This window comes from Ascaphus truei, chromosome 4, assembly GCF_040206685.1.
Source record: "Ascaphus truei isolate aAscTru1 chromosome 4, aAscTru1.hap1, whole genome shotgun sequence".
Lineage (NCBI taxonomy): Eukaryota > Metazoa > Chordata > Amphibia > Anura > Ascaphidae > Ascaphus > Ascaphus truei.
In genome coordinates this window covers 266930682-266952260 of record NC_134486.1, presented here as the reverse complement: position 1 = coordinate 266952260, position 21579 = coordinate 266930682, and the positions used below count along the sequence as shown (strand labels likewise).

The 21579-nt window shown below is 45.5% G+C and overlaps 1 protein-coding gene across 1 annotated transcript in view; it reads left to right on the top strand.

Annotated features, from left to right (window-relative positions):
- The first annotated feature begins 1390 nt into the window (after nt 1-1390).
- The window catches only part of LOC142492372 (uncharacterized), a 30675-nt gene continuing 10486 nt past the window's right edge, over nt 1391-21579 (top strand). The window contains exon 1 of the mRNA XM_075595019.1: nt 1391-1462. Within this exon, the coding sequence (XP_075451134.1) occupies nt 1391-1462 (72 nt within the window). The remainder of the gene's footprint in view (nt 1463-21579) is intronic.

Genomic DNA, 21579 nt, shown 5'->3' with positions numbered 1-21579 from the left:
CTGCGCTCATAAATTGTATTAAAAGTGATAAGTGAATATGTGACCCTTAAGGAAAATAAAACAACCTGATTAAGATGAGGTTTATGCCACTGTTCTTGTGGGATGGCTCAGCACTCCAGAACTAGTACAAAACAAAAAGAAAAACAGCGCAAAAAAACCTCATAGTGTAGTATATTAAAAAGTAAAGATTTTATATAATAATGGTGAATATTGCACGTACATCAAGATTAAAAATACACAGCATGACATGTTAGGGACATGTTACCACTCGGCGAACAGCAACACAGGAACACGTTGTACAGGCTTGGGTTTCTCTCCTCTGGTAGCAGGGACCCAGGATCGAAAATCTCCACTCCAGATTAAAGTTCCTCACTTCAAGGTGGGGACGCCACTGCCGCTGTTGTAGAGGAGGCTACTCTCCTTGCCGGTTCCGGGTTGCTCCACGTGTATCGGAGACGAAGCCCTTTTCTAGAGGGTGAAACGCGTAGAGGGGGAGATCGTGGTGTAGCCCCAGTGTGTTAATGTGCGAATAAAGTTTTGTTGTATTCATCCGGGAGCTGTTTGGAGTCTGTCATGCGCAGTTGCGCCGGAGCCCTTCCATTTCTTGTACACATTCAGAAGGCTGCATGCGGGAGCTGAAGACTAGAGGAGAGCAGGACCCAGACCGGAGTTGCGACATAGGAAAGGGTTATATTTCCCTCCTACTCCGGTCATCTTAGTGGCCATGCATAGCTCCCTCTTTCCCAGCCCTACATGACTAGGTTGACACCATAGGTGCCACTACTGACTACCGAAGGGCAGGACAGTTTTTTCTTTGGTGTGATGTAAATGTAGACTGAAGGGGTTCAGATTGAATGCAGCTGTTGTTTTAAAGTTCTTTGTCCTTCTGTGTCATTAAAAATATGCCAGTGGGTGGGGTTAACGAAACACATAGTACTAAGCAAAAGCAGATGTTAACCCATAGCATGGTTCTGTGCAGAGGGGAGCAGCTCTTTGGGAACCCTATCAGGCATCCGCCTTTGGGTGATGCAGATGTAGATACTGGGGCTGAGTATTTCAAATTGTTATTGGTCAATTGAAACATTATCTTTCAAATAACAATATTTCAATGTATTTCTTTTTAGGTAATGCAAGATATGAATAATGACCTTGGCTGCTCACTCCAGTGTCCAACTCATGTACTCCAGCAGGGTACTACTATAATTAGGTATATTTATAGAATCTTTGGGCTCTACCATTGAGCAGACATGTGGACTGTATAAAGTCAAGTTATATGTTTGGATAAGTCATAAGGAGTGCCACAGTATACACCCGCAAAGTTCCAAAGATGGCAGATTATTGTGCCATTTTATAAAACAAAGCAGTCAGGAATAACATTAAAGTTGACATTATGGATGACCAGTTTGAGGATCCAAAGAAACCCCCTGCTGGAGTGCTGAGAAACATTGTGAGTGGTAATCAAGTATGGGCACATTTTATACAAGACTACATTATGTACTGTCCTGTAAGTCTGTTGCAATGTATATACAGTGACTTTAAATCATGTGTGAAATATATAGTGATGCACACAATTTCTTATGTCAGTACTAAAAGCAATCCTTCCATAATATAGTCATGTGAAACCTTCCATTTATAACAAGGATGGACTACTCTGATTAAGGTTAGAGCAAACTGGAATTTATTTCATGATGTGTAAACTTCCCGAATTCTGCTCACTTTTTTGGTATGATCTTGTAAAAAAGTTTGAAATACAGCAAAATGTTATCTATATCCAAAAGAAGTTCAAGTGAAATGAACTGTCAAAGAGAAATTTGACATTTTCAAGCAAGGAGAGAGGGAGAGCAAGGAAAAGGGGAGACCTCTTTAGTCATGGACCCATATACCCATACTTAGGCCTGGGACATAATAAACACTTTTGTGCTGTTGCTTTCTGCCGCTCGCTCTACCAGGAGCTTTATGCTGTCCTGGCAGAGGAGACAGCAAGCGCGCTTGGGAGGCAGGTATCACTGTGTGTGTGTCACTTGGTAGCTGTCAGTGTGTGTGGGTGGGTGTGTGGGTGTCACTTTGAAGTGGTCTGTGTGTTTGTGTGTCACTGGGGAACCTGTGTGTGTGTATATGTGTGTGTGTGTATATTATATAATATTTAATTTTTTTTTAAAAAAGACATGTTGTGAGAATAAATTATTTATTAACATTGTGCAACTTTGATAAATATATTCACACACACACACACACACACACACACACACACACACACACACACACACACACACACACACACACACACACACACACACACACACACACACACACACACACACACACACACACACACACACACACACACACACACACACACACACACACACAGACACAGACACACACACACACACACACAGACACACACAGACACAGACACACACACACACACACACACACACACACACACACAGACAGACACACAGACACACAGACACACACAGACACCGACACACACGCACACACACACACACACAGACACACACACACACACACACAGACACAGACACACACATACACACACACACACACAGACCAGACACACACACACACACACACACACACACACACACAAATACACACACACACAGACACACACACAGACACACAGACACACACACATACACACACACACATAAGCATACACATACACACACACATACACATACACATACACACACATACACACACAGACACACATACACACACACACATACACACACACACACACACACACACACACACACACACACACACACACATACACATACATGCACACACACACACACACACACACACACACACACACACACACACACACACACACACACACACACACACACACACACACACACACACACACACACACACACACACACACACACACACACACACACACACACACACACACATATACACACACATGCATACACATACACACACACATACACATACATACACATATACACACATACACACACACACACATACATACACACACACACACACACACACACACACACACACACACATAAACACACACACACAGACACACACACACACACAGACACACACACACACAGACACACACACACACACACACATACACAGACACACACACATACATACACAAACACACACACACACACACAAACACACACCTCTGTGCTGGCTCTGTGCTTTGCTGGTCTGGTGGCTCTGCTGTCTCAGAACACCAACACAGAAGGAAAAAAAAAGACTGCAGCCCCATTGGATGGGAGCGGTCACGTGACCGCTCCTCCGCTCCCCCAAGCGGCAAAATTTCAAACTCTCCTGTCTCTTCTGATTTTCTCAGCCTCCGCACGCATCAGCAAGCATGCGGAGGGAGAAACTATAGCCGCGCTGATTACAGATGCAGGGGCTTTGTGCATCTGTTCAGCGCAGCTTAGCCCACCTCAGCGACGCTGATTTCACTATGTCCCAGTGCTTATATTCTCGATCTCTCTCCCCCCTCTCTCTCCCTCTTTTTCTACCCCTCTCCACCGCCTCCTCTTTCCTGCCCAGCAAAATCCATATTTTAGGCAGTGAAGAATTTTATTTGACAAACTGCTTTAAAACTTTTAAAAAAAGTTTGATTATTCCCAAAGCGAGCAAACAGCAAATTTCATATAATTTGCAAATTACGGACAAAACCTTATCACTAGTATAAAACTTTTCAACTCAATATAAATGTACAAAGCATATACTGTAAAGCCTCAATATTACATAGTTACATAATACTGTAGACGAGGTTGAAAAAAGACATATATCCTTCAAGTACAAACTACTCTACATTTAGACGACAGATACTTTATCCTATATTTGTACTTACAGTATATTGATCAAGAGGAAGGGCAACAACAAAAAGAAAAACAGTGAAATATCATCTAATGATATCTCATAAGGTGAAAAATAAATTCCTTCCTGACTCCAAATATTGGCAATCAGATTAATCTTTGGATAAACATCCTTCCCATGTTTACTTAGTTGGTATATCCATGTATACCTGTACCTTTCCTTTCCAAAAATATGTCTAACCTTTTTATGAAGATATCTATTATATCTGCCATTACAGTCTCCATGGGTAATGAATTCCAAAATGTAATTGCCCTTACTGTAAAGAACACTTTCCTTTGTTACTGTTGAATTTTCATTTCTTGCAACCTTAATGGATGATCCTGTGTCGTTTGTACTGCCCTTGGGGTGAATAGCTATTTTTAAAGCTCCTTCTATTGTCCTCGAATATATTTATAAACAGTTACCATATCCCCTCTTAGAAGCCTATTTTCTAATGTAAACAAATCTAATACAGCTAGCCTCTCCTCATATTCAGTTTGTCCATCCCCTTTATTAATATGGTGGCTCTTCTCTGCAATTTCTCTAGTTCCATAATGTATTTTCTAAGGAGTGGTTCCCAAAAGTGTACTCCATATTTAAGATGTGGTCTTACTAATTCTTTATAAAGGGGCATACTTATATTTACTTTCCTTCCATCAATTGTCCGTTTAATGCAAGATAAGATCTTGTTTGCCTTTGCAGCTACTGCATGACTTATGGCACAATTAATAAGCCTGCTGCCTACAAGCACACATAAATCCTTCTCCATTAAATATTCTCCTAATTTATCCCAATTTAATTTTTAAGTTAACTGTTATTTCTTTTTTCCCAATTGCATAACCTTATATTTTTATCTGTATTAATCCTCATCTACCATTTACCTGCCCAATTTTCCAGTCTATCCAAGTCCTTCTAAAGAGAAATTACATCCTGCTGGGATTCTACTACTGTACCTTACACAATTTAGTTGTCATCCAGCAAACATGGAGACTTGCTCTCTATGCCAACCTCAAGGTCATTGATAAACAAGTTAAAAAGCAGGGGTACCAGTACCAATCTTGAGGTACTGTACTCCACTCACTTTAGCCCAACCTGAAAAAGTTCAATTTATTAAAACTCTCTGTTGTCTATACTTCAACCCGTTTTCAATAAAGGTGAAAATATTTTTACAGAGTGCACTTTGCTTAATTTTGTACACTAACCTCATGTGTGGAACCGTATCAAAAGTCTTTGTAAAATCTAAGTAGACCACATCAACGGCATTACTCCGCAAAGAAACTATGGTTAGTTTGGTACAACCTATCCTTCATAAATCCACGCTAACTTTTACTAATAATTTTGTTTTTCAATAAGTATTCCTGAAAATTATACTGTGTTAAATCTACAAGTACAGTAGCTTCTCCACTATTGATGTCAGGCTTAAAAGTCTGTAATTCCTTGGTTGTGATTCCCTTTTTAACTATAGGCACAACATTTACTTAATGCCAATCTTGTGGTACTGAGCCAGTGGAAATATAGTCTTTAAATATTAAATGTAATGGTTTTGCTATTACTGAACTTAACTTCCTAAGAACTCTTGGATGTTTGACATCAGGGCCAGGTGCCTTATTTACTTTAATTTTATCAAGCCGTCTATGAACTTCTTCCTCAGTTAACTAATTGTTCATTAAAATAGAGGTTGTGGCTTCTTCCTGTGGCACTACTATTGAAATGAATTATTCCATGGTAAACACAGAGGCAAATAATTTGCTTAATACCTCTGCTTTTTCCTTATCTCCAAAAATCTGCCTGCCCATCTCACACTGAAAGTGTCCTATATTTTATTTCTATTTTTTTTTGTTATTAAGGTACTTAAAGAACTTTCTATTGCAATCCTTTTTTCACAATCCTTTTTTCATTATCCATTTGAAGGGAAAATTAAGTTTGTCTTGTTACTGATGGCCTAGGCATGTAAGTGGTTTACTTTTGGTGTATAATGGGTTAACTAAGAATGCTTTTTGTGCTGGACTAGTACTGTATTGAAGACGAGTATTCTTAAACAAATCTGGGGCAATCACCAACAAGACCCAGGTACATGCTGGGTACATGCTGCAACATTTCAGTGACATTTCTGCAGACAGACTAATGGCCCATCGGATTAACAGCGGGGGTCCCTGGCAGTCCTATTCAAACTGAATGGTACTGCCAGGGACCCCTGCTTTGTTAATCTGATGGGCCATTAGTCTCTGCAGAAATGTCACTGAAATGTTGCAGCATGTACCCAGCATGTACCCAGCATGTACTCAGCATGTACCCAGCATGTACCTGGATCTTGTTGGTGATAGCCCCAGATTTTCCAAGGCACATTTACGGCAAGTTTTAGAATACTCGTTGGCACACCTGTAAATAACTTGTTTTGTTTGGCAAACAGTTTAGTTCCTCTTTTTTTGTCTGTTCCAGCTTCAGCATAGTTTTGTTTCTCTTTGTCAAGTGTCTGCTTCAGCTTGGAAGATGTTTCCTCTTTTATAGTCACTGCTTTAGTTTCATGGCTGACACTCAAAAAGTTAATGTTCTAGTGAGTGTGTTGTTGACTTCTCTAGGCAAGTCCAACTATCCCCCAGCCCCCCTCTGATCCATGAGGTATGGGTATTTAAGCTTTGTCTTGGAAGTGGGGGGAGGGTAGAACCTCATCCCTGGACAAGGCTAACGGTAAAGCAAGCCGCTTGGTGTCCATGAATACTCAATCGCAGAAAAAGTAACTCTAAGGCTAAGGCCCCGCTCCCAGAGTCAGCGCGCCCGCACTGCAGACAGGCGGGGTGCTGACATACACAGACCGCGATATGCTGTCTGTAGGGAGCGGGAGCCGGAGCGGGAGGTGGGCGGGAGTGGGAGGTTTGAGCGGGAGGGGGGGCGTGGCTTGAGCGGAGGGACCCGCTACTCTCCCCCCCCTCCCCTCCCTCCCTCCACGGCTCGGGTAAGTAAAGCAACACACACACACAGACAGAGGCAGGCACTCACGCACTCAGGCACACACATACACACACACACACACAGACAGAGGCAGGCACTCACGCACTCAGGCACACACACACACAGACAGGCACGCACGCACTCAGACACACACAGACAGGCACTCACGCTGCTGTCACTCCACACTCCTCCCCGCTCCCCGAAGCCTCTCCTCCTCCCGAAGCCTCCCCTCCCCATTGGCTCACAGCCACACCACGTGACGCGTCAACGCTAGGGAACACCATTCTCTTGTATCCCATAGCGGCTGACGCGCCACAGCGTGTAGTAAGCTGTGCAGCCAGGGGGGACTGGGACCGGCTCTGCAGGATTCCCCTGCTGGTGGGGAACTCGCGTGTGGCTGCCCGCGCCACCGAGCGCAGCGGGACCGAGGCCTAACTGCCAGGCTCGTGAGGAGAGGTGTAGGATTTCCCTTGGTAAACTGTGTGTGGTATCCACATTGCTGTGACTAGAAGCTTAGTACAGTAGAGACTGTGACTATTGTAACACAAACCAGTGGAAATCACCAAAAAGACCCAGGTACAGCCTGAATAAATGCCTTAAACGTGCCTTAAACTAGCCCCAGCATTTCTGCATTGATTAATTAACAGCGGGGGTCCCTGGCAGTCCCATTCAAACTGAATGGGACTGCCAGGGACCCCTGCTGTGTTAATCCTATGGGTCGTTAGTCAATGTAAAAATATCTTAAACGTGTCTCAAACTAGCCCAGCACATACCCAGCACATACCCTGAATGTAACCCGGCTAGTTTAAAGCAAGCGTTGGGATAATCGTGGCCTCGTCTGTATTTCAATAAACAATATTTGACTAACAACTGGTGTGTGTGTGTCCATATGTGTAGTTGTTGGTGATAATGACAATTCGAACAAGCATAAGCATTTTAATCAGTATGACTGAATAAGTATTTCCTGTCAGTACATTTGGCGTAGTCAGCAGGGTAAGCAACCCCTGTCAGCACACCATTTTTGATAATTTGATTGACCTTTTGCAACTTTTGTTACCTTCCTTATAATTCGGATATGATGCCTCATCCCTTTTGAATTTAAGGGGCCTATTCTGTAAGCCTCTATAAGCCATAAGTGGGCGATGAACGCATGAGTCACCAATTTTTGCAGCCGTCCAAAACACGTCGGGTGAGCGTCGATAAGCCACTTATCGGCATGTTCTGAAACGTATACAATTCTTGTAGCCTTGATTACTGCTGTGTCGGCCTGTATTCTAAAACTTCTCGGGGGCGTGGTGGTTCCATGTCCTCAATGCCACGCGGAGTAAATGGTGCATCCCCTGTGCTCATGCTGCATTCGCGCTGCCCGGCACCCGCGGTTGAACTGCGGTTGATTTGCGGTTGATCTGTTTAATTATAATGGTTCGGATTTAATTGGGTCAATTCTTGGCGTATCCGCCAGGTGTCAGATATTCATGAATTGTAATGAATTCTAATGTGTACACTGCTTGTGCTACAGTAATGTGTCGACTTGCAGTTGTTTAAAAAATCACACAGTGGTCCATTGTGAATTGACCTTGGTACTGAAGAAGTTACAGTATCAATTTAGGCGTTTCGTAATAAAAACTAAATGCACTGTGTCTTTTTCACATTACTGTATTTCTCACTGCACAATTGCTCGCCGAACGGAAACAATGAGTACACCGCAGTACCTGCAAAAAAGGCCTCACTGCACATATGCATATGTAATTTGCTCGGCAATTAATGCAGCAGCTGATAAAATGGCCACTGTTGGTAAAATCTATCAATATTTTATCTCAAATTTTGACTTTTACAAATTTTCACCTGATGCTCGTGTGTGGAAGCGTGCAATAAGGAAAAAGTTAAGTAGCGATCCGTGTTTTTTTTGTATTGCCCCTGCACATGGAGTTAGAGGAAGGTATTGGTGTGTGGTGCCAGATTTTTCCAGTATCTTTGATCATGGAGACTTCAAAAGGATATAGGTAAGATTTAATGAAAATAAGATTTGTCAATCCCAGGCCAGCAATGTAATAGCTAGGTAGAAAAAACCAGGCGCTTACCTCGAGTAACAAACAAAAGTGGGCTTACAGTGAAGCAATCACATCAACTATGGCTCTCTTGAAGATGCTCTGAGCCAGCAATAGAATCCCTCCTGCTTCTACCCCAGAAAAGGGTTAATCCAGAGCCCTTAGAGAAACATAAAAACAAACAGGCAATGGGGGAGCGTGGGATTATGGAGGCATATTCAATAATAATGCTGATAGTAGTCACAAATAGTTAGCTAAAAATGGGGGATAGGTTTAATATACTGAGGTACTTACACGGCCATGTGTAAGTAAACACAATGATTGGTAACTTTCTTAAGACGAACTCCGTCTCTCCCAGCAATGAAAATTGATAGGGTGTGGGGGAATAAATAACTAGAAGTATCTGTACTCACACGGCCCAGTGTGAGCAGTTGCAGGGGGTTGGTTACTTTGGGGTTAATTTCTTAACCCGTCCACACCTCTAGGTCTGCGTAGTGGGGACTGTCCTCAATCTTCAGGTTAGTAGGGTCTCAATACCCGGTTCCAGACGTCGGGTAGGGTCTCCCCCCCGAGATTATAATGTATGGGGGTTGGAGGAGGGGAAAACAGGTGAGGCACGATTCAGTTGTATAAAATTCAGAATATGCATTTATTAATATAACAACAACGGGACTCACACACATATAGGATGGACCCCTGCCTCCTCACGCAGTCCAGGATCAGGTTTGAGCTGCTGTTTGCACCAGTCCCGCGTCCGGGATGCAGGGAGAAAAAACTGTCCTGCTGGGCTGCAAACGCTGCTCTATGATCCGGCTACGGAAGCCTCCGTGGGTCAGATTCAGCTGTTTAATAGAGCATTACTGTACACTACCTGTATTATACTAGAGTACGTGTACAGTATTACTTACAGTACACTACCAGCAGTTCAAGCTGCCATATTTTAATCTTTTTTTTAAATATCAATACATTATGCACACAGACAAGTGATTAGTTACTGCAAATCGGTCCGTTCTCCTGTAATCAATCGCTTTGCTCATGGTTATTTAGTTCTATTATATTATTCACAATAATGGGAACGCATATGCAGATTAACACAGTGGGGGGTCCCTGCAGTTCCATCCAAACTGAATGGGCCTGCAGGGACCCTACTGTTTTAATCCGATGGGCCATTAGGAATCTCACAGAAGTGTTGAGGCAATGTTGAGGCATATACAGTGAGACTGCCCCAGAATTTCCCAGGCAAGAGTTCTAAGGCCTCGTCCAGGGTGGTGCTGAGCGGGCGGGTGCGCTCACGCTCGCCACGATGAAACACATTGCGACAATGTGTGTGGCCAGCGTGACTGGGCAGGCGCGCCTGCTCTGCGCTTAGCTGCTTGCCAAGCAAGCAAATTTGAATTTGCTGCTCGCAAGCGCGTCACGTGAGCGGTTCATCAATGAGGGCGAACCAGCTCCATGACGTCGTGGCCGCAACACCAGACGCGCGTGCACCTAGCCAGCCACGAATCACCCGGCCGAGCAGGGCACAGCGCACGAGCGCCAGCGCACCCCTTCCCTACCTGGCCGAGGCCTTATACTGGTGGCTGCATCTGTATACAGATGCAATCTTTCATTATCTCACAGCATTCACCCGCATGGAAGGAGCACATTCTGGAAATCAGGGATACTCTGCGGGATAGTCTATAGCAGGCCGTATTGAACCATTGGGATTAATACAGCTGGGTCCCTGTGTGGGGGTGTACCATGTCATGCCACACATGGTATATCTTTCAATCAGATTGGTTGGAGTACCATGTAATGGCATCCATTTATTTTTCTGGTGACATCATCTTAAAGGGAAAGAAGCATATCCGTCCTGATTGACAGTCAATGGAAATTGACAAGCCAGCCGATGTGTTTAACTATTACCCTTTCTGCGTATAAATAAGCACAGTGACAAGCAATGCATTTTTTGGCAAGTTATTTTTTTTATTTAAATGTCATGTATTTTATTTGGTGCAAGGTTTTTTTTCAGTTGCCCATTGATTGCCATAGTGGCAAACCAAGTCCATATTATGGGCATGGTTTACCCCTGTGCCAATCAATTGGCCCTCCGAGTCCAGCCGCAACCTGCACCTTACCTCCCACCACCGGCATCCACTTCCTCCCCCCCCCCGAGGCCCCCACACCTACCGGCCCTCCGTGGCATAATCAGTTTTGGGCCTAGCCCACGCGGCCCTCCGAGTCCCAGCCTGCTCCTCACTCACCCCCCTACCGGCATCCACACCAACCCCCCTCCTCCCGATACCCCCCTCCTCTGACACACCCCCTCCTCCCGACACCCCCACCCCCTCCTGATGCCAGCTCCGCTCTGATCTCAGCAGCCGACACTAAAGGTAGGGAGGGGGAGTGGGAGGTGTGGTGTGAGTGTGGAGTGCTGTGCAGTGTAGTGTGCTGTGAGTGCTGTGAGAGTGTGCTGTGAGTGCTGTGAGTGCTGTGAGAGTGTGCTGTGAGCTGTGTGCTGTGAGAGTGTGCTGTGAGAGTGTGCTGTGAGAGTGTGCTGTGTGCTGTGAGTGTGCTGTGAGAAGTGTGCAGTGAGTGCTGGGAGTGTGTGCAGTGTGCAGTGCGTGCTGGGAGTGTGTGCAGTGTGTGCAGTGAAAGTGTGTGCAGTGAGTGCTGGGAGTGTGTGCAGTGTGCAGTGTGTAGTGAGGTGTGTGCAGTGTCCAGTGAGAGTGTGTGCAGTGTGCAGTGGGTGCTGGTAGTGTGTGCAGTGAGAGTGTGTGCAGTGTGCAGTGAGAGTGTGTGCAGTGAGAGTGTGTGCAGTGTGCAGTGTAAAGTGAGAGTGTGTGTTGTGAGCAGTGTGCAGTGAGTGCTGGGAGTGTGTGCAGTGTGTGCAGTGTGTGCAGTGAGAGTGTATGCAGTGTGTGCAGTGAGAGTGTCTGCAGTGAGAGTGTGTGAAGTGTGCAGTGTGCAGTGAGAGTGTGTGCAGTGTGCAGTGAGAGTGTGTGCAGTGTGCAGTGAGTGCTGGGAGTGTGTGCAGTGTGCAGTGTGCAGTGTGCAGTGTGCAGTGTGCAGTGTGCAGTGTGCAGTGTGCAGTGTGCAGTGTGCAAAAAAAATGTAAAAAAATTTTTGTTTGTTTTTTAAACGGGAGCCACGTGAAAACCGCGTTAAAAGCGAATTCGCGTTATAATGGGTCGCGCTATAATGGGGTTAATCTGTATATGGAATGAATAAAGTCCTTTTCTTAAGTGATAATCAAAGATAGACTCAGTCCTCCAACCATGTGAAGAAGTTCCTCCCTGTAGCAGCTGTTTCCTATATGTTAAGACATAAACCAGGGACACAACATTGCGCAGTGCAGTTTGTAAGCAAAGACGCCCTCTGATATAACTGTCCAAAAGAATGCCTACTTACTAGAGGTAAGAAGGCAGCATACAGTTGAGAGAAACTGTGTCTTGGGTCTTCTAAATCCACACCTTTTCAGGGTGCCACGAACCCCCCCGTGACCCCCCTGGTCCGATTGGATTTGGATGGAAAAGAGACCTTTTTCCCAAGGTGAACTGTTTTCTGCAGATGTTTTAGAGATCTAAGCTCAAATCTCCATAATGGGGAATAAGAGAGAGGAAAGGGATAGCGCAATACGTCTGTACTTTAATAAAACATCCAGTTATATCAGAGGGCGTCTTTGCTTACAAACTGCACTGCGCAATGTTGTGTCCCTGGTTTATGTCTTAACATATAGGAAACAGCTGCTGCAGGGAGGAACTTCTTCACATGGTTGGAGGACTGAGGGCCTCATGCAGTAAGCGACGAATATGTGAAATCGGCAAGCTTACCGATTAGGCATGTTATTGGCGATTTTCCCTCTCCGTATGCAGTAAGTGCCGAATCCATTCAAAATCAAGACGAAAACAAATCCGCCGAATCTCACGATGATTTGCCGATCACACACAGGTGTATCGGCGTGCGTGGCGGGGTGCTGTTACGTTCGCCAATCAAAAATCTTGCTGAATCAGGCGAAGCCAGCATGTATTGGATAGCGCGCCATATTTAAAGGCAACGTGTACTGTTAATCATTTTCTGTGTTGTTGGGAGTGAGAGAGAGAGAGAGAGACGCACAGAGCTGGGTGATTTAATATTTGCATATTGACTGAGAGACTTGTTGTGTATTGTGAGAGCTTTGTCCTTTGTTGTTTTGTTTACATATTTGTCTTGTTTTATATGTGGAAGTGTTTCATGTGATTGGCTGTACATTTGTTTTCTGTTTTTTGTGAGTGCTGTAAGTATGCCCGCAAAGCGTGGGAAGAGTGATGCTGGTGTGAGTGGTAGTGCTACTCGTGCGAGTACGCGTCAGAGTGAATGTACTGTTCAGGGGAGTGCTGTTGCTAGGAGTGCGAGTGCTGTTGCTGGGAGTGGGAGTGCTGTTGCTGGGAGTGGGAGTGCTGTTGCTGGGAGTGGAAGTGCTATTGCTGGGAGTGGGAGTGCTGTTGCTGGTAGTGGGAGTTCTGTTGCTGGGAGTGGGAGTGCTGTTGCTGGTAGTGGGAGTGCTGTTGCTGGGAGTGGGAGTGCTGTTGGTGGGAGTGGGAGTGCTGTTGCTAGGAGTGCGAGTGCTGTTGGTGGGAGTGGGAGTGCTGCTGGTGGCTCAGTTGCTGATGGGGTGTCTGGTGGTGGCGTGCTTGCTGGTGGCCAGCTTTTGGAGTCTCTTCCATTGGAAGAAGGAGAGTCCAGTCAGCACCAGCCAAGCTCTGAGCCTAAACCTGCTCGGAAGAAACGTGTGGAGAAGCCACGTAATCCTCGCTTCAATGACCAGGAAAATAGAGCTCTTGTCACTGGGATTCTGGAGCACTATGACAGTCTCTATGGACATTTAGTAGGTAAGTATACCTTTCCATTTATTCTTCAAATACATGTGATCCTAGGTCATGTGAGTTTTGTTAATATGCAAATATGGGTACAGAATATCTGTCTATGTTAATTATTGTGTAAATACAGCTTTTTATCATGCGTTACAAGGACAACTAAACACACGAAGAAATGAACCAACCTCCGGACCAATTGTTTGAAGAAGGCAGTGGCGGTTCCTATGAGCGCCTCATGGAGGAGATGTGTGTCATACAGGATTCTGCATTTGGGTCAACCATGGATGCAAATGCTTTGGTTTTCTGGAGCGAACAGTTGCAGGCAGACGAAGTGTTACTTCTACAAGAATGGTAAATTTAACAATCGTTATGCCTTGACTCAGCGTTAAAAGTTTTTTTTTTTTTGTAACCACCATTTTTACTTTAAATGCATGGATACAGCGTAACATTGCAGACTGCATAACATGTAGCGATCACAAACACATTGTTTCCTAATACAATATACCCTATTTCCTCGATTCTAAGATGCCATCGATTCTAAGACGCACCCTTGTTTTAATAAAAAAAATTGAGGAAAAAAACCCCACTATATTAAATGTGCAGAATTTTTTTCGGGAGAGAGAGAGAGTGAGGGAGAGAGGGGGGGGGGAGAGAGAGAGAGGGAGAGTTGGGGGAAGAGAGAGAGAGGGAACAGAGGGGGGAAGAGAGAGAAAGAGGGGGGAAGAGAGAGAGAGGGGGGAAGAGAGAGAGAGAGAGAGGGGGGAGGAGAGAGAGAGGGGGGGGGAGAAGAGATAGAGAGAGGGGGGAGAGAGAGGGAAGAGAGAGAGTGGGGGGGAAGAGAGAGAGAGTGGGGGGAAGAGAGAGATAGGGGGGGAAGAGAGAGGGAAGAGAGAGAAGAGAGAGAGAAAGGGGGGAAGAGAGAGAGAGAGGGAAGAGAGAGAGGGGGGGAAGAGAGAGAGGGGAGGGGGGAGAGAGAGAGGGGGGGGAATAGAGAGAGAGCGGGAAGAGAGAGAGAGGGAGAGTTGGAGGGAAGAGAGAGGAAAGAGAGAGAGGGGGGAAGAGAGAGAGAGAGAGGGGGTGGGAAGGAGAGTTGGGGGGAAGAGAGAGAGAGGGGGGAAGAGAGAGAGGGGGAAGAGAGAGAGGGGGGAGAGAGAGAGGGGGGAAGCGAGAGAGAGGGGGGGTGAAGAGAGAGAGGGGGGGAGAGAGAGGGACAGAGTGGGAAGAGAGAAAGAGAGACAGAGGGGGGAAGAGAGCGAGCGAGGGGGGGGGAGCGAGCGAGGGAGGAAGAGAGAGAGAGAGATGGGGGGTGGGAGGGAGAGTTGGGGGGAAGAGAGAGAGAGTGGGAAGAGAGAGAGAGGGGGGAAGAGAGAGAGGACGGGAGAAGAGAGAGAGGGGGGGAGAGAGAGAGGGGGGAAGCGAGAGAGAGGGGGGGTGAAGAGAGAGAGAGGGGGGTGAAGAGAGAGAGAGGGGGGTGAAGAGAGAGAGGGGGGGTGAAGAGAGAGGGACAGGGGGGGAAGAGAGAAAGAGAGACAGAAGGGGAAGAGAGAGAGAGAGGGGGGAAGAGAGAGAGAAGGGGGAAGAGAGAGAGAAGGGGGAAGAGAGAGAGGGGGGGAAGAGAGAGAGAGGGGGGGAGAGAGAGAGGGGGGGAAGAGAGAGAGGGGGGGGGAGAGAGAGAGAAGGGGGAAGAGAGAGAGGGGGGAGAGGGGGGAAGAGAGAGGGGGGGATAGAGGAGAGAGAGAGGGGGGAGAAGAGAGAGGGGGGAGAGGAGAGAGAGGGGGGAGAGGAGAGAGAGGGGGGAGAGGAGAGAGAGGGGGGGAGAGGAGAGAGAGTGGGGAGATGAGAGAGAGAGAGAGGAGGGAGAGAGGAGAGAGAGGGGGGGAGAGAGGAGAGAGGGGGGGAGAGAGGAGAGAGAGGGGGGGTAGAAAGGAGAGAGAAAGAGGGGAGAGAGGAGAGGGGGGAAAAGAGGAGAGGGGGGAGAGAGGAGAGAGAGAAGGGGGGAGGGAGGGAGAGAGGGGAGTGGGGGAATGGGGGAGAGAAGGGGGAGGGGAGAGAAAGGAGAGAAGTGGGAGAGAGATTGGAGGGAAGGGGAGAGAATGAAAGGACACACACACACACACACACACACACACACACAGAGAGACAGATACATACACACACAGAGAGACACATACACACACAGAGAGACACACACATACACTGAAAGAGAAAAACACAGAGAGAGACAGATACATACACACACAGAGAGACACACACATACACTGAAAGAGAAAAACACAGAGAGACAGAGACAGACACGGGGTGGGGGTGGCTTGTGGTGCCGGCAGCACAGCTGTGAGTAGCAGAGGCAGACAGAGGGAACGTGGGGCATGCAGCAGCAACACACTGCTGAATGAATCTCTCCTGTGTGGGGGCGGCACTTCCAACAAGCTGCGCGGGGGAGGAGGGGGGCTTGTGGTGCATGCAGCCGAACTTACATTGCTCCTTTGGGGACCAGCACTTGGAGCAGGGGGGGGCTTGTGAGTAGCAGAGGCAGACAGAGGGCTTTTGGGGCATGCAGCCACACACTGCAGAATCAATCTCTCCTGTGTGGGGGCGGTAATTCCAGCAAGGGGGGAAGCGCGGGGCATGCAGCCGAACATACACTGCTCCTTTGGGGACCGGCACTTGGAGCAAGCTAGGGGGGAGCGCTGGACATGCAGCCGATCATACACTGCTCCTTTGGGGACCGGCACTTGGAGGGAGGGGGGGGGTATGGTGGCAGAGTCGCGGGGCATGCAACGGGACACACTGTCCTCTGTGTGGGGGGGGGGGGGGGGCAGAAACGCAGGGCAAACGCTGAAAGCTGCTGTGGCTTCTGCAGCGCCCCCTGGCTGTTTTTTTTGTCAGTTTTTTTGAGTACATCGATTCTAGGACGCAGTCCCTATTTCAGACACGTGAAAAAGGGAAAAAAAGTGCGTCTTAGAATCGAGGAAATACGGTAGTAGAACCAGAAAGATTAGTACTTATTGCTCACGGAATAAATATACGTACACTGGCGACACAGTTTATTACACTGCGGCCAGATCCGCAAGCCGGGAGATTTCCCGGCTTGCTAGTGGCCGCCCCTCGGCGTGCCGCGCGTCATAGACGCGCGGTCACGCGTCTTCGGGAGCGTGCGCCCCCTGCACGCGCGTCCAGGGGCTCCCCGAGGGAGCCCTGGTGTCCCGCGATCGCGGGACAGCGGCAGGGGGTTCCGGGGGACCCGGCGGACCCGGCAGCAGTAGGGAGAGCGCCCCGATCGGAGGGCGCTCTTCCGCTGCTTCGGCGCGCGCCCGTCACTCTCGGGCGCGCGCCAGGCTACTGCTGCGGCACAGAACGGGTAAATGCTCGAATAAACTGTGCCGCAGCAGTAATTTCCTATCCCTTTAAACATATTAGCAAAATGTTACCATAACTGTAACACACACCTGTTTTGTTATCATGCAACATCTAAAAAAAAAACGGGTCGACCACGTATGACGTGGGACCCTTGTTATGTGCCAAGCCGTCCTTAAAAAGGATTACGGATGTAAGTCCCACCCCCAAGCGACGTGCGCGCGTCAAAGCCTATTGGCTGTGTTGTTTTGTTATAGTTACGGTAACTGCACTGTGTCATGCGTGCGCGTATGTGTTTGTGGGCGTGCACTGGGCGTTAGCCGAATGTTACTTGAGTGGGAGGAGTGTTTGCGTGCGCTTCACGCCGGCTTAACATGAGGTCACACGTATTGCATTTGCGCATTGTGTTATCGGCCGTGATTTTTGTCCACACACGTCTGTTTAAAAAGATTAGAGATGTACTCGTTTAGAACGAATGTAGTTTCTCCTTCATTGTATTTGAAATAAATATTTTATGGTGAATGGTATTTACAACATCTATTGAATGCACAACGTACGCATTGTTATGCGCATGCGCTAACACTTAGTCGACCCAAGCGTGAAGTGCGCGCGCACAGTAAGATGTGCGCGCACATTTTTAAGTATACACCCAACGTTAACTTCATATACATAGTTATGCGTGCTACTAATTTTACAAACGAATACATAATGATGTATAGTTGTACTTGTAACATATAACTGAGTGACGTGTCTATCTTACAATCATATAGAGATGTGTAACGCGTTGTCACGGATACATATATATTAAGGTGCCATCTTTGACCATCATGTGTTTGCTGTATTTCAGAGATGTCGGCCAAGATACAATCGGATCAATGTATGATTTCAGAAGAGTCAAACTTTATATGAGATGATTGTGACGAGGAGCCACCGACTACTATACTACATATGGAACTAATTTTATATTGCTTGCAGCGCTTACTAACAAACAATTAAAAATGTGATACCCTTATGCCTATATTGCATAAGCACTTAATTAACATAATGATGTTGCAAAAAAGTGCAGCTAGAATTTATCTTGAGTGTTCTTTAATTACTACTAACATTTTATGGAATGGTGTGTTTTATATATAACGACCATTCCCACTCTGCTAACACATTTGTGTATTCTATTGTGTAATGGAACGTATGACTGTCGAAACTATGTAATCATAATAATAATAATAATAATAATAATAGTATGTTCTTGTATAGCGCTACTAGTTGTACACAGCGCTTTACAGAGACATTTTGCAGGCTGAGGTCCCTGCCCCGTGGAGCTTACAATCTATTTTTTGGTGCTTGAGGCACAGGGAGATAAAGTGACTTGCCCAAGGTCACAAGGAGCCGACATGGGGAATTGAACCAGTCTCCCCTGCTTCAAACTCTCTGTGCCAGTCTGTGTCTTTACTCACTGAGCCACTCCTTCTCCCAATATAAAGGACACTTACAACCAACTAGCCATTTATAGTCAAAAAATTCTTGTTACATGGGTATGTTGATGAAATGGTTTGGGACTGTAGCAAAGAATGTTATTGGCAAGATGTTGTGGTCCCCTACAATGCATGATGTTATGAATATTACATCAACATCATGTAATGAAGTACGTTTATGTGTATATTTCATGTAACAAGCTAAGTATAGTTTACTGTGTTCATTAAACTTTCTAAACATAAATAGTACAGTCAATATGATGATATAAGCTACCATAATACAGTAAACCTGCTGTTATCATTTGTCGGTGTTATACATGGATCATAAACAAATTGATACAGACACAAACAGGTGTCTTAAAAAGTGTGCCTAAGCTAATGTGCATGTGATTGACGTTTATATTTTGAGAATACTTGTTCATTATCATCATGATAATGATGAAGTAACGTCAATGACATTCCAAATATATTAAGAACATTGTGATTGTGGGTAATTATTAATGCAAAATTACACTTACATTTCTGACACAATTGTGGTTTTGATTACAGTTTGACACTTGTTACATGTAGGTCACATCAACACACATGTGTGACTTATACATACACATGTGACAATGTTTAATTAATGTTGACAAATAATTAATAGCATTAATAATCACCTACATTGCTAAATATAAGATGTACAACGCATTGCTTTGATTACAGGCATTCATGCATGGAGTGTTATGATCAGTCAATTGCATCCGTGATTAATGAGCTCCCGTAAGTAAAAAAATATCTACAGTTATCCCCTTCTCTCCAAACACCTCTATATTACATTAATGGAAATTATAAGGGAACATACATGAAATGTGATGAAATGGGAGTAATCATTTTATAATACAATGCACATTAAACCTCATTAGTAGGTAAATGCATGTACATGATACAGAAAGTACATGTATGTAACATTTATCGTTTACCAATATGTTGGTTTTTTAATTCAAATACTTATACGAATATTGAGGTAGGCACATCTTATGACAGATGTCAGCAAATATACATACCATGATCAGTCATACTGGAGATATACCTATAATGCAATGGAACAATATATAAATGGCAAACATTGACATGCCATCTTCAGTACCGTAAGCAACACAGCAAAGTGTGTATTTGGTGTTAAATGTGCAACACCATGTGTATTTAATGACATTCAAAATGTAAAGCAGCCTGGTGTACACATCATATGGATGTACATGTTACACTGCAACAATAACATTGTATGTAACCATACTGCAAGAATGAATGACTATGGCCATACTATGTGTATTGTGTTAGCATAAGGAACAACACAATGCTAAAATATTAGTGCTTTGTTACCCCAGTTGTATTCACATACACACAACTAATGTACAATTGAAGAGGGATTATATAACCTGTGCAACAATAACATACCGGTGCCACATCCCTTTGTGCACACAGCAGAGAAAAGAAAGGTGTGCAACCCATATTCATCTGTGTCCTAACAGAAGGTTATATAAAGAAACATTATTGTTAATATAACATAATTAATCTATAAAAGTAGTACTAGGAACATATGTTTTTACTTACAAGAAAAAAAGGAATTGATGAGATTCTGGCGTGTCTGGCCACCACTGGCTGTTTGTTCATTTTCAGCAGCTACATGGGTGGGATGCTCGTCTACCAAAGGCTCAGCTATGTCTGATTGTACATTGTGTCTGAGTGCCACATTGTGCAAAATGCAACAGGCAATAATAATATCAGACACTTTTTGAGGCTTGTATAGAAGAGCCCCACCAGTTCTGTCGAGACACCTAAATCTGGTCTTGAGTAGGCCAAATGTCCTCTCTATAACAGATCTTGTAGAGATATGGGCTGCATTGTACCTCTCCTCTGCTTCAGTTTGAGGGTTTAGCATCGGAGTCAAGAGCCACGGCCTAATTCCGTATCCTGAGTCACCTATAATCAATGGAGCACACATAAGCTTACATTAGTGATAAGATTCTACAATGAAAACATTCCTAAAGAAAAAAGTGTTTTGTGTTACAACATCCAAATGTGTACTCACCCAGCAGCCAACCATGTTCAAAATGTCCCTCTTCGAACGCATGGAAGACTGAAGAGTTCCTCAGGATAGAGGAATCGTGACTGGAACCAGGGAATTTGGGTACCACATGCATTATCCTCATCGTGGCATCACATACCACCTGTACATTGAGTGAATGGTAGTGCTTACGATTACGGTAAACATGCTCACTCTGACTAGGTGCAATCAAAGCAACATGTGTGCAATCGATTGCACCCAGCACACATGGTATCCCTGCTATATTATAAAAGCCATTCCTGACTTCCAGCCACTCTGTCGCCTCTGTAGGAAAATGAATATAATTCCTAGCGCGTCTATTGAGTGCATAGAGAAACTGGGTAAAGGCCCGCGAGAATGTAGATTGCGAGTCCCCGCCCACTATGCCCACAGTTGTATGGAATGACGCGGAAGCAAGATAATGTAATGAGCACAGCATTTTAACAAGCCCAGGGACTGCACGACCTCTGGCTGGGAAAAAATCTAAATCTTCCCTTATCTCTTCATAAAGAGATAAGATTGCTGCTGAACTCAAACGATAGCGACTTACTATCTCCTCCTCACTCATCCCATCTAACAGGGTTCTCTCCCTGTACACACGCGGACGAGGCACAACTTGTCTCCTCTGTCTTCTCCTCTGATCTCCTGTCCCTCTACCTGTCCCTCGGCCTGTCCCTCTCCCTGTCCCTGTCGTATCCGCGTGCCTGCCCCTGTCACTGTCCCTGGCTCTGTCCCTCCCTTGCCCTATGTCATTCTCTTCATCAGCAAGCATGTCAGGAAAAAGAATGTTCCTCCGTCTCCTAAACAATCGCAACATTTTGAAATGAGTAGCTGTGAATGGGCGTCCTTTAAATAGATATGTGATGATGTCAGGTGACATAGTAAAAAGCAAGGTGTTACATTAACATATTAAAGTACTTTGCTCACAAGCTGTGTCCATT